The 12,872-nt window shown below is 32.8% G+C and overlaps 1 protein-coding gene across 1 annotated transcript; it reads left to right on the top strand.

The window, feature by feature from the left end:
* Positions 1 to 2,869: 2,869 nt before the first annotated feature.
* Positions 2,870 to 12,706, top strand: LOC136043577 (uncharacterized). Its single transcript, XM_065728487.1, has 3 exons — positions 2,870 to 3,005; positions 4,411 to 4,557; positions 11,647 to 12,706. The coding sequence occupies exons 1-3, from the start codon at positions 2,880 to 2,882 to the stop codon at positions 11,875 to 11,877; spliced, it is 504 nt and encodes a 167-aa protein (XP_065584559.1). The 5' UTR covers positions 2,870 to 2,879; the 3' UTR covers positions 11,878 to 12,706.
* The last annotated feature ends 166 nt before the right edge of the window (positions 12,707 to 12,872 follow it).

The raw sequence follows: 12,872 nt of genomic DNA, 5'->3' as shown, positions 1-12,872 counted from the left end.
AAAATTTTGATCCGTTGACAATGGGAAACAAATGAGCGTGGGAGGGGGCCTAGATGCCCTGCAATTTTTTTGGTCACTTAAAAAGGGCACTAGAACTTTTCATTTCCGTTATAATGAGCCCTCTTGCGACATTCTAGGACCACTCGGTCGATACGATGACCCCTGGGGAAAAAAAAAAAAAAAAAAAACAAATAAACACGCACCCGTGATTTGTCTTCTGGCAAAAAATACAAAATTCCACATTTTTGTAGATAGGAGCTTGAAACTTCTACAGTAGGGTTCTCTGATACGCTGAATCTGATGGTGTGATTTTCGTTAAGATTCTATGACTTTTAGGGGGTGTTTCCCCCTATTTTCTTAAATAAGGCAAATTTTCTCTGGCTCGTAACTTTTGATGGGTAAGACTAAACTTGATGAAACTTATATATTTAAAATCAGCATTAAAATGCAATTCTTTTGGTGTAGCTATTGACATCAAAATTCAATTTTTTAGAGTTTTGGTTACTATTAAGCCGGGTCGCTCCTTACACAGTTCGTTACCACGAACTGTTTGATACATGGGCATTTTGTATTTGAGAATGATAGTGCTCTTTTTCTCATTTTCTCTTCTCCCTTGGTCGGTAACCAAGCTTTGCAAGACCCAGCCAAATATATTACTATTCCTCGGCTGAAGCATCTCACCAAAGGAAGCTGTCTATCAAAACCTCTCACAAGACTTGATAATTGGTACTATTTGAAGTTTTGACATTCGACGGTCTCTAGAGAATTAAAAGACAGAAGACTAACCTAACTTCAATTTTGAAGCTCGATGTTTTCAAGTTCACTTAATCACGGCCTTAAATGGGCACGAAGTTTGAAAAGCGGACCTTCAAATATAAACAAAGGTGTTAAGGAATATTTCAAACTTCAAGACTAGCTTAAGAAAATAACAACATAAAATGTGAAAAATTAAAGTCCTCCACAGATATTTTAGGTAGGTAATCGGATCAGCCAAGTTTCTTGATTACTAAGGTCTCTCTGGCGGCCCTGAGGTGTATTACTACAGCATGATTTGATCTCTGGATTCTGTATTACTCAACATATATTTATTGCTTTTTTTTGAATTTTTTAATTTTTTGCTCATAATCTATCAATAATTTTCACTAATATTGACTCAAATTGTTCGAGAGAATTACTTACAATTCTTAATAGCCTTTTAATGTAAGCTTTCAGAAACAAAATTAGTAGTAAAATGACATAAATGGATTTATTTCATGATAGTATCTGCCTAATATATTTTTATCTACTGGTACACGTACTGCTCGCCAGGGTTGTCAAATCTTTTATGCAGAATAAATGTTTAACATTGATCCAGAAATACTAATGAAATTGAGGGTATCTCCCAGGTATCAATACCTGATTTTCATTTCAGTGAAAGTTTAAAACCAAATTGTCCAAAACACAAATTGGATTCTCCACAAAAATTATTTTTAAATAGAAAAATTCCAGAAGGTAGATATGATCTATTGATCTCTAGATATTAACACTAGCCATGCTGTGGACAAAAAAAAATCCAATTGAAGAACGTATTTTTAAAGGTTAATAGATGCATATTAAACAATGCTGCAATGTAAACCACCAGTTATTTTTTTCCATTTTTATTATTGCTGTCCATAATTGCAGCTTATTGTTGTTAAAAAAATTCAATTTTTTCAGTTAAAAAAAATCTTCCTCTTTTACCTATTTTAGGTCATGGTGTGTATCATGCCTTTTGTAACATATTCTATGTCATATTTAAGTCTGAAACGTTAGAAAGTGCTGAGTGTTAGGAAAAGAATACCTTGAATTTCAAACCCAAATTTTTGCTAATTTTCCGAAAAGTCGTTTGTTGTAATCACAAATAAACGATAGAAATGCAATTGAGCAGCATTCACAAGTATGTAAAATTCGATTTTAAGGTTGGGTTAAAAAGGGACTTATTGCCGTTTATTATTTTTTGCCATTTTTATTACTGCTGTCCATCATTGCAGTTTACTATTTTTTGCCCTTTTTATTACTGCTGTCCATTATTGTAGTTTATTATTTTATGCCTTGGGAGGGGACCTAGCTCCCAACCAATCCTTCTGGTCATTTAAAAAGGGCACTAGAACTTTTAATTTTTCTCGAATAAGCCCTCTCCTGATGTTCTGGCACCGTTGGTTCGATACAATAACCGCTAGAAAAAAAACTCATAAACAGGCATGCGTGTCTTTCTTCTGGCAAAAAATAAAAAAAAGCTCCGCATGCAGAAGTATGTAAAATTTAATTTAATGTAAAGAACAAGACATTGAGTAATTTGTCCTACGTGATAAGTGTAAGTAATTATCAGATTTTTAAAGACCCAATACACTTCTTTGGATGATAGCTTCCGAATCTGAGATTGTTCAGAGTTGTACGATTTGAACACGAAAAAATTTCAAAAAACATTAAAAAAAGCTGAATAAAATGTTTTAAAAAATTAAGATAAGATTTGTTATGAAAATATTGAAACATTTTGAACTTTTGACTGGCTTAGGAAAGAACTCGAAGTTTATAGCTTCCTTGAAGTCTCTTCAAAAAAACCTCTGATATGCTTATGGATTTTATGGCTCAATGCGGCTAAAAATAGCTGAGTGCGAAGCAGCTATTTACCAATAATTCGATAAAATAGTTTCTTCTAGACAAGTATAGGATGCATATTGTCCACTGGTTATAACTTTTCAATCTGTTCAAAATTCAGTTTTGTTGTTATGATTATAAGTTGTTAATTTAAATTATATGCTAAATTTGTAATTAAATTGGAATTACTATATTAATATTACGAAGTTTCTAATTACAGTCATATACAATCAGGGGAATATTTTTACAGGTTATGGCGAAGTATGGCATCTAACGACAAGATCTGGCAGCGTTTAGCTTTAAGCAGTACTTGGCCATTCTCGAAAACAGGTCATGAACGCCAAATGCGTTCTCATCGAAAGGAAGATGGGTCTGTCGACTGGAAGAGAGTAAATCTATTTCGCCTTGCTTTTTTTATATTTATTTCATAAGGCAATTAAAAAATTAGTTCGTAGAGCCGAGCCTTTTTTATTTTATTTTTTTTATAAGATAAAATACAAAAATTAAATACAGTGCCATCTATTTCAAAGTTAGTAAATAATTGGCACTGTTTCTGTTTTTCAGGAAATTAAATTAAAAAAGCAAATTTTATTTACTGCCTGTAACGAGCAAAATTAAAACATAATACGAACAGAAATTTACCCGTATATGAAAGGGGCTGCTACTTCGTCAACGCCTCGCTCTTTACGCTAAGGGTCGACTCTTTCTCACAACTCTATTTTTTAAAACAATAAAAAACTTTAAAAATAATAAAACTTACAGGCTCATAAATTTGATGGGTACGGCTAAACCTGCTGAAACTTATATATTTAAAATCAGCATAAAAATGCAATTCTTTTGATGTTACTATTGGTATCAAAATTCCGTTTTTTAGGGTTTTGGTTACTATTGAGCCGGGTCGCTCCTGGATGAAAAAAGAAAAGAAAAAAAAACGGATCAGAAACAGAACCGTCAAAAACAGGCGACCTGTTTCTCCTTTCTGATCTGTTTTTTGGAATAACAGAAAATTGGAAACAAGAAAGGTTAAGAAAAATAAGAAAGGTTTAGAAAAACAGAAAGGTTAGACAAAAAGAGAAACAGACGTAAAAGCAGAAACAGTGCTGATGCTTAGTCATGAATTATAGTTTTTTGATTTCAAAGCCCTGGTTTTTGATCGCCTTTGAATTTATCTAGCTTGAGGGTAAAGTTTGGGCATTATTTCTTGTTTTAGACACATCCTTTGAGGGTATATTCTTATGGATGTCAATGTTTGTTTGTGCTGAAAAAAGGTTTGTGTGTGTAAAACGGTTTGTGTCTGCTGTATTTTGATATTTACATCTTGCTTTTAAATTAAACAAGCAATTACGTAACTAAATTAAATGAAGCTTTTAGTAAATATATTCATTCATTATTAAGCAGAATCAATTCTAGGAAATTAAAACAGAAAACAAATTGCTAGGTGCAAGCCGAAACCTTGAAGCAATTTAAATTGAAGTAATTAAATTGTAAATTTAATTGAAGTAAATTAATGCGCAGTAATTTAAAATGTCAAATGAAGTGGCGCTTATTAATCAATTGCAAAATGAAACAAACGTACACAGACAATCTTTCAAGGGGGAGGGGGAGATCAAGGCTTCTAAAAGGTAGGCCAGCTCTTAAAATAAAGTGCATAAAACGTGGAAACAAATTGAAACAGACTGTGAAAATTTGGAGGAAGACGCTTGGCCGGAATGTCCTTCTACGTACTCCCCTATCCAAGTTAGGATCGACTACAAGTTGTCAATACAAGCGTCATATAGAATTATTCCCTTATAGGTATTTGTTGAGAGGTATAAATTACAAAGAAATTGGAGGCGAGGATATTGTCACGTTCGTACTTTTGAAGGACACACTCAGGCCATTACATGCATTCAATTTGATGGATCTCGTATTGTTAGTGGATCTCATGACAAAACTATTCGGGTACGTCTTTTCTCCTTAACTGTCGTTCTTTTCCTTTTATATGTAAAGCCTTATTTGAAGTCATCTAGCTTATTAGTTCATTTAGCTTGAGTTGAGGAGACCAAAAATGTGTATATTAGTTCAATATCTTAAAGAATCACATTAACCTGGTATCCTAAATAAAGAAACAAAATTAAGCAAAGAATTCGCCAAAAAAATTATTTGGGATGGATGAAGTTTCAGATTTTTTTTTTTTCAGAGAAGTATTATGTTTTTCCAAATATTAGAAAACTGTTGCACTTGTTGTGTTGAGGAAAGTGTTATTTTTTTCAAAATATTAAATAAAAATCAGTACTTATAGGTTGATGGGGGGTATTCTTAGGAACATAACAATAATTTAGGATGTACTCTGGGAGTAAGCAAAAAGATATATTTAAAATACTACCAATTGGAATCGATTTGATGACAGACTGGCTCTTTGGTAGATTTTGGGTTGGTTTTGACTGATTTTCCTTAATGTCAGAGAGTCAAGTAAGGGTATGCAATCAATAGAGTGTATATTTGTAACAGTATCAACAAAAGAAGTAGTTCTTTCCTTTTTAAGGTTTTTCTTCCAAAAAATTTATTTGGTTTATTGTATTACATTTTTTTTCTCTTATCTTGATAAATGCTTTTCAGTACTTAAGATCTTGATTGAATAAATATCAATATTTTGAGGACACGATTTTAATTTAGGAAGCTGTTTATCCTAAGCAGTAAGATATATATGATGAATGTAATTAGTTAATATAATTAGTCGGTATAAACAAATATATAATTAAGACAACTTTGTAAACCACATTGGCCTGCCACCACAAAAACAAAAGAGAAGCAGAGTCATTTGTCTTGATTCTAATTGAGAACATCGTTAGTTGTTTGATTTTGGAATGGTTGACCTTTTTTATTTGGGTTTATTGTTTCATATTTTTTTTTTTTTTTTTATTCCGCGTTGATAGCTTTTTAATTCTTCCAATTTTGGTTTTGTTTCATTTTAACATCCACTTTATTTTTTTATCTATTTTATTCTCTTTTTTTTTGTTTAAATCGTTTCTATTGTGACTCAGAATATGTGAACAAGATTTTTTTTGGGCGGGGGGACTTTTCATAATATTGCTAAGGAAAATAAGCACCCGTCTTCTTGAAATATTCGTTTTTGTTCCTTCCAGTATTTTCCTTGACCTTATGAAACCTCATTTTCGCTTTTCTTCTCTCTTTTTTTATAATGTATAATAATGTTATTATATGTTATAATATAATATAATTTGCGTATTGTAAAATTTATAATAAACTAATATTTGTAATGTTTTATATAATAATGTAATTAATATGAATAATTTAATATTAGCAATAACATATATAGTATAATTTGTGGCTCTGACGCCCAAAGGTTGTATGACATTTTCATATTCCCGAGATAATTGTCAAAAACCGGGAGGTATACTTTTCATAAAGAGACGATGAGCAGGGTAGTTTCACTTACGAGGATTAAAATGGGATTGGACATAGTGTTAGTATTATGCCTAAAAGACGTATCTGACATTTTCAAACTCCTGAAATAATTGCCCAAAATTGTTTATTATGTTGTTTGAAAACGGAAGATGATGTGTGCGAAGTATGTCTAATTACATTTCAATCCTCATCGTCTACATTGTACTGCCGATTTTTCCTTTGAGAACAGCTTATTAAATAGTTATCCGCAATTAATTCAGACGTGGGAAAATATCAGGTACGACCTCTAGGCGTAACATGGTCGATAGATAAATATTTACTACGGGAAAGCCACATAATATAAGATAGTAATATATTTTTTTTCACATGAATGCACAATTTAAAACCTATTGCCCTACTGATTGCCTTGTTGAGAACAACTTAGATAATAGTTTTTAACAGTTATTTGAGAAGTTTGGAAATGTCGCATGTGATTTTTGGACGTGACATAGACGAAATGATAATTCAATAAGGCTAATAAGATAAGCATAAAATGAGATAATGTACAATATTAATATGCAAAGATTTGTACAGTAAAAGTGTACATGCAACATTAAGCTATGTTTAAATTGCTCAATGTATACTAAATGATAACTTTGAGTTTACCATTTCGATGAAAAACCAAAAACCGTAGTCACAGGGCAAAGCATCTTAAGTTGACGGAACAGTTGAAAGTCATGCCAGCTCTTGTATATGTTCACCTCAAGGGTTGCCTCTCCTCGAGGCCTTGTGACAGCCCGATTTGGCCACAGAAAACGTCAATTTATATGATTCTCTCTACGCGTTTCCTTTACATATTCGTTCTTGTAGGTGGAAAACAACACCGTCTATAAAGATTCAATCAACAAAGTAAACAATAAGTTGATGTAACTATGTATTTTCCCTAATTTGATATAAGCAGTAGGAAATCTTAATGGGGGAAGGTTCAATATATTTTTTCATAACCTTATTTAGCATATTGTTATAAAATACAAGTCAAAACTGATTGACAGGGCGTTGATTGATGTTACTTTACTCTATACTTTTCGTGCCATATTACTTGTTTGCTTGTGCTTCTGTGTATTAGGGGTCGGTACCGTTTCTTTTTCTGTTTTATTTTCCACCGTTTTCTGTTTTATATTTTTAGAAAATGGAAAAACAGGTAGCTGTTCTTTCTTTACCGTTGTTGTTTCTGTTCATTTTTATTTCTTATCGTTTTTGCCGTTTCTGTTTTTCTTAAACCCGTTTTCTTCATTTTCCGTGCTTTGGTTATGAATAGAATCATATCATATTCTTGCGACTTTTACTGGATTTGGACTTTTCCCACGTATTGAGTCCAATCCAAGCTTCCAGGGTGAGTTTCGTTAGTTCAAAAATGTCTGAATGAGAAGGAGCTTGTAATCAGAGAAATTTAACATAGTAGCAATTTAAGGTAGGCTAATGTAGCTACATAGATGTACTAAATAAAATAAAACATTTTCAACTGAAAGTAAGGAGCAACACTAAAACTTAAAATGGACAGATATTATTACTTATATGAGGGGAATCGCCCCCTCGTCAATACATCGCTCTTCATGCTAAAGTTTTTTTTTTAGTACTTTCAGATTTAGTCTAATTAAACAGCTTTTGTCATTCAGGGGGTCAAAGTGGGAGATTAAGTCGTCCTCAAAGACATAGTTGTTAGATTTTTCCACTAGGGTAAACACAATAGCTATCTCAAAATTTTAATATGATGACTTTGAGAAAAAACTAGCGTGGGAGGGGGCCTAGATGCCCTCCAATTTTTTTCTTCACTTAAAAAGAGCACTAGAAGTTTTAATTTCGTTTGAACGGGCCCTCTCGTAATATTCTAGAACCAATGAGTCAATACAATCACCCCTGTGGAAAAAAAAAACAAAAGAAATAAACACGCATCTGTGATTTTTTTTTTTTCTGGCAAAAAACACAAAATTCCATGTTTTTGCAGGTAGGAGCTTAAAATATCCACAATAGGTTTCTTTGATAAGCAGAATCTGATGGTGCGTTTTTCATTAAGATTCTATGACTTTTAGGCGGTGTTTTCCCCTTTTTAGTATATATATATATATATATATATATATATATATATATATATATATATATATATATATATATATATATATATATATATATATATATATATATATATACATATATATATATATATATTTGCAATGAAAATTTTTTTTTGCAATGAGTTAATATTTGTGATTTGGTAAATTTTATCATATTTAGTTTACCTATTGTTGCTAAAAAGAGGGATATATTAACAGGATAAGCTTGTTTTGGTGTTACTTGGTTGTTTTACATTTGCTGGGTTTTTTTTTCATATGCATGTATTTTGGGGGGGATACCTGACACGGGGATGCCATGGATATTCTGTGGTAGCCACAACACTTGGCTGGGTAGAGAATTTAAAGTGGCGAAACCCTATAGGCCAGTGTATTCTCCTGATGAGCCCTTGTGTTGGGTTGTTGCCTCTGAATTATTTGTCTTTATTATTTTTTCTATTGTTTGGTAAATGACGACTTATACTTATTGACGACATGACTGCCTGTCCATGGATTATTCTTTAGTCCATTTTCTGTCCATGGGATGTATACCATTTGTGCTGTATAGGTACTTATCTCTTTAACCCACCTCACTCAAGAAGTGAAATTAGGTTAATATTAATGAAATATACCTAAGTATTATGAAAATATTATACTTTATAAGCAAATTTTAGCTATATATTGGTACGCTAGGGGGTGAGGCGGAGGGAGCTGATGATGATACTTTCATCAAAATCCTGGGGGGAGACGAAGTTATAGCCAATTTTACCAAATCAAAAGTAAATAATAGTAAAAACTAAAAAAGAAGCCATTTGGTACCATAAAGTAACTATTTTGCACTATAAAGGTACTTTATAGTACTATAAAGATAAATATAAACTATAAAACTGATCTATTGATGCTTGAATTTTGCAGATTTTGACAAGATTTTGAAAGAAACTAAATTTCAGCGGGGGGGGGGGCAAACTGGCGTCTGTTTGATCTTTTTTGGGGAATGATTGGTCCGTTTGATATTTGTTTTTTTGTTGTTTATTAACCAATATTTGTTTAATGTTCATTTTACTTTCATAAACCGAAAAAAAATGGAAGTGTCTGTTAAAACGACCATTAAAAAGAAAAAGACTGACCGTTTCTGTTTTTTGGAAAAAAAATAGGAAAAAAGAAACGGAATTTCGTTTTTTTCCGTTTCTGTTTGAATCTGTTTATCGTCCGTTTCTAATTGCGGTTTTTTACCGTTTCTGTTTGAGCTAAAATCAGAAACGATGCCGAGCCCTACTGTGTATCATTTTACAACCAAATACCACCACTTCCTGCACCAACAATCTCTCCCTCTTGGCCTCCCCTTACCAGTTTCCTCCTTTTTGTCGCAAAAAAGCGCAAAAAGACACAGCAAATAAACTGAAATAATATTTAGAAGATTGGATGCTTCTACACATTTCTAATAATCTCTAAAAGTGCAAAAAGTCACTATTAATAAACTGGAATAATGTGCAAAAAAGCCGTTTTTTATCCACATTTCTTTGTTATTAAAAATAGTGTGTGTTTCATATATTATCTCAGTTTGTTTATGTTTGTCATCCTTATTATATTCTGTCTAATTTTGATTAACAATAATTTATATGTTTTGCAAATAATAATTTGAGCTTGGTTTCCATAGGAAATAAATTAATTAGGAAACATAGGAAACAGTGTTGTTTTAGGGAGGGGAAAGGACGTGTCGACCAAATTTTTAATCCTAAATTAATAATTGAGAAGAGGCTGAGTCATCAGGCCTCTTCACTCTTGAAGTTAATAGGTTGTCAACAAGTGCTTGATTCAGTTAGATTTAGGGAATGTCCTATCCTTGTATTGTGTACCATATAAATACATTAAAGTGATGAGTTCAACATTGATGTGGTTAAGGTAGGAAATGAGGCTAGTAACTGGTTTCATAGTGAATAAAGAGTTAAGCAGGGTTTAATTCTATCCCCATTTACAAGGTATTTGTCCTAAGAAATATGGTGAAGGCTAAGGAAGATCATGGAAAGAAACTCATGTTAAACGAAACTCTCCTAAACTTTGATTATGCTGATAATTTGAGCATCTCTGACGAAAATGTTAGTAAAATGTACCAGCAAAATAATGCTGAAGTTAAAAAAGGAAATGGAGCTAGTAGCTTGTTTCGTATTGAATCAGGAGTTAAACAGGGTTGCGTTCCATCCCCATTTACAAGGTATTTGTCCTAAGAAATATGGTGAAGGCTAAGGAAGATCATGGAAAGAAACTCATGTTAAACGAAACTCTCCTAAACTTTGATTATGCTGATAATTTGAGCACCTCTGACGAAAATGTTAGTAAAATGTACCAGCAAAATAATGCTGAAGTTCAAAAAGGAAATGGAGCTAGTAGCTTGTTTCGTATTGAATCAGGAGTTAAACAGGGTTGCGTTCCATCCCCATTTATATGGATTATTTTGATAGACCTTGTCCTGAGGAAGACAACAAAGGCTTTGAGAGAGCATGGAATGAAATGGGAGGCTAAAACTCTCATAGACTTAAACTATGCTCATAATTTGAATCTCCTATATGAAAAAGTAAGGAAATTAAATTATTTTTTGGAGGTTTGGAGAGTTCAAGGTACAATAATAGGTTTGAAGATTAACGTTTAGAGGACAAAGTCGCTTAGACTTGGAATAAATGAAGGTGAAGGGGTGATGTTGGAAAACAAGGAGATTAATCAAGTAGATACCTTCATTTACCTGAGTAGTATTGTTAGTGAAAATGGGGAATGCATTGAAGATATTAAAATTAAAATAGTCAAGGCCCAGGATGTTATTTTGCAGTTGAAAACAGTTGGAAAGAATAGGAAGATAGTCTGCGAACCACGATTAGAATTTAGGAAGCTACTGTAATGATAGTAGTCAGTATAGGTATGAAACGAAGGCGCGTCGGAAGATGGAAGAGGATTTGTTAGATATTTTCTAGAAACTTTTTACAGGTAGTTTTGGGTACCCCTTTTACTCACCGTATTTCACGTAATTCAAACAGCAAACTTTATGGAAAATGGGGTTGCATCCCGGTTTCTAGCACTTTAACGAGAGAAAGACTGGGATGACTAAGGTATGTTTTGCGTATGAAGGATGACAGATTGCCAAAGATTGTGTTTTTGACCTTCCATCCTGGCCCAAGCGATAAGGTTGTCTCCGAAAGGGGTAGGAAGAGATCATAAGATGGATCTGAAGGAAATGGAAACTTCTTGGGAGGGTGTTAAGAGTGAACGTTTGAATAGATTGGGATGTAGGAGGAATTTCCCCAGCTGTGTAGGCCCTAGGTGGCTTCGTACAGTGGTTAGTTTTTAGTAACACTAGCGTTAGCTTATGATAGATGATATATGAATTTAAATAACATGATAATTTAAAGATTATAATGTATGTCACATACAATATAGTAATTTAATTTATTATATTATATTTGCATATTTTCTCTCTATTGTATTTTCATCAGAAATGAAGACATATTCCCTTTTGTGACATTTTCAAATTGATGATCCGTTACAGGTATGGGATATGCGTACGAATAGTCCCTGGTCAGTTATTACGCTTTGTGGTCATTCTGGTACAGTCAGGTGTCTTCACTTACTTGATAATAGACTGATTAGTGGATCAACTGACCGAACAATCAAGGTTTGGGATCTCTCAATTAATTTACAATGGTCCGGAATCGCTTGTAAGGTGACGATGGTCGGTCACGAAGATACTGTTCGCTGTGTTCAGGTGTTTCTCTCGTAAATTTGTCTCTCTCCCTCTCTCTCTTCCTCATACGTTACGGATAACTTTTCCCGAAAGGAAAATTTTACTTTAACGATTTAATGACAATAGCTTTTGAAATACTGTTCATAATCAATTGGGTCAACCCAATTTTGTTAAAAACAAATTACCAAGTTAACCAGCCTGCTAATAACCCCCAAAGAAAAATACAAAAATAAGTTGTAGGGGTTAGTTAGATATATTTAACGAATTAACAATTTAACTAATTACTAAATGCTGACGAAACAAAAAATCGAGTAAAACCTGAAAGGAGATAACCAATCTAAAAAAAAAAGAAACAAAAAACTTAGCTGCTACCTAACAGATAGCTGCTCAGTGACTTCTAAAAGCTCGTAGGTACTAAGCTGACTCCACGAGTCGAACCCGGGAATAACCTGGAATCGGCCAGAAATCCTATAGGAAAGCTGGCCCTGGTTCCACTTCTATGCTTATGATGTAATTACCCACATGACGAGATTCATAATTCGGGAGAAATTAATTAATAAATCTAGTTAATTAAAATAAAAATGAATAAGTTAATCACTAAGAACCTCAGGATTGAAAAAACTGCAACATTGGTGTACAAAATTTCCTGACTGGTAATTAGTCAGGAAAAAGGCAATGACAAGTTTTAATTGTCTGTCTTACTTTCAGAACCTGTAACTTATTGAACCAAGCTGGAGTATCTTGAATTCCTTCAACATTTCTACCTTTTAATTTTCTTCTTTTGATTTCCTCGGTTTTATGTCCTAGACATCGGTCTGATAAACTGGTACTCTCCTTGCATTCCCGGTCACAGAGTCTTGCGGCGGGTATTTTATATTTTATGTGCTTTTATTGTTATAAATCCATGGTTGAGTAAAATAAATCCATAGTTCTATATATTAATTAAATAAAAAAAACAAGTTTTTTTAATGAAAGTAAGGAGCAACATTAAAACTTAAAACGAACAGTAAGAAACTTAAACAGTAAGAAAC

Source organism: Artemia franciscana, unplaced genomic scaffold (assembly GCF_032884065.1).
Source record: "Artemia franciscana unplaced genomic scaffold, ASM3288406v1 Scaffold_7368, whole genome shotgun sequence".
NCBI lineage: Eukaryota > Metazoa > Arthropoda > Branchiopoda > Anostraca > Artemiidae > Artemia > Artemia franciscana.
The sequence above is the reverse complement of the archived record's forward strand: the minus strand, read 5'-3'. Positions and strand labels throughout refer to the sequence as shown.

Bases quoted from the DNA above. Each gene is read 5' to 3' on its own strand.
- LOC136043577 (XM_065728487.1), top strand. From the start codon at position 2,880: ATGGCATCTAACGACAAGATCTGGCAGCGTTTAGCTTTAAGCAGTACT. The intron at 3,006-4,410 runs GTAAATCTATTT...ATTCCCTTATAG, and splicing joins GGTCTGTCGACTGGAAGAGA to GTATTTGTTGAGAGGTATAA. The intron at 4,558-11,646 runs GTACGTCTTTTC...GATCCGTTACAG, and splicing joins CTCATGACAAAACTATTCGG to GTATGGGATATGCGTACGAA.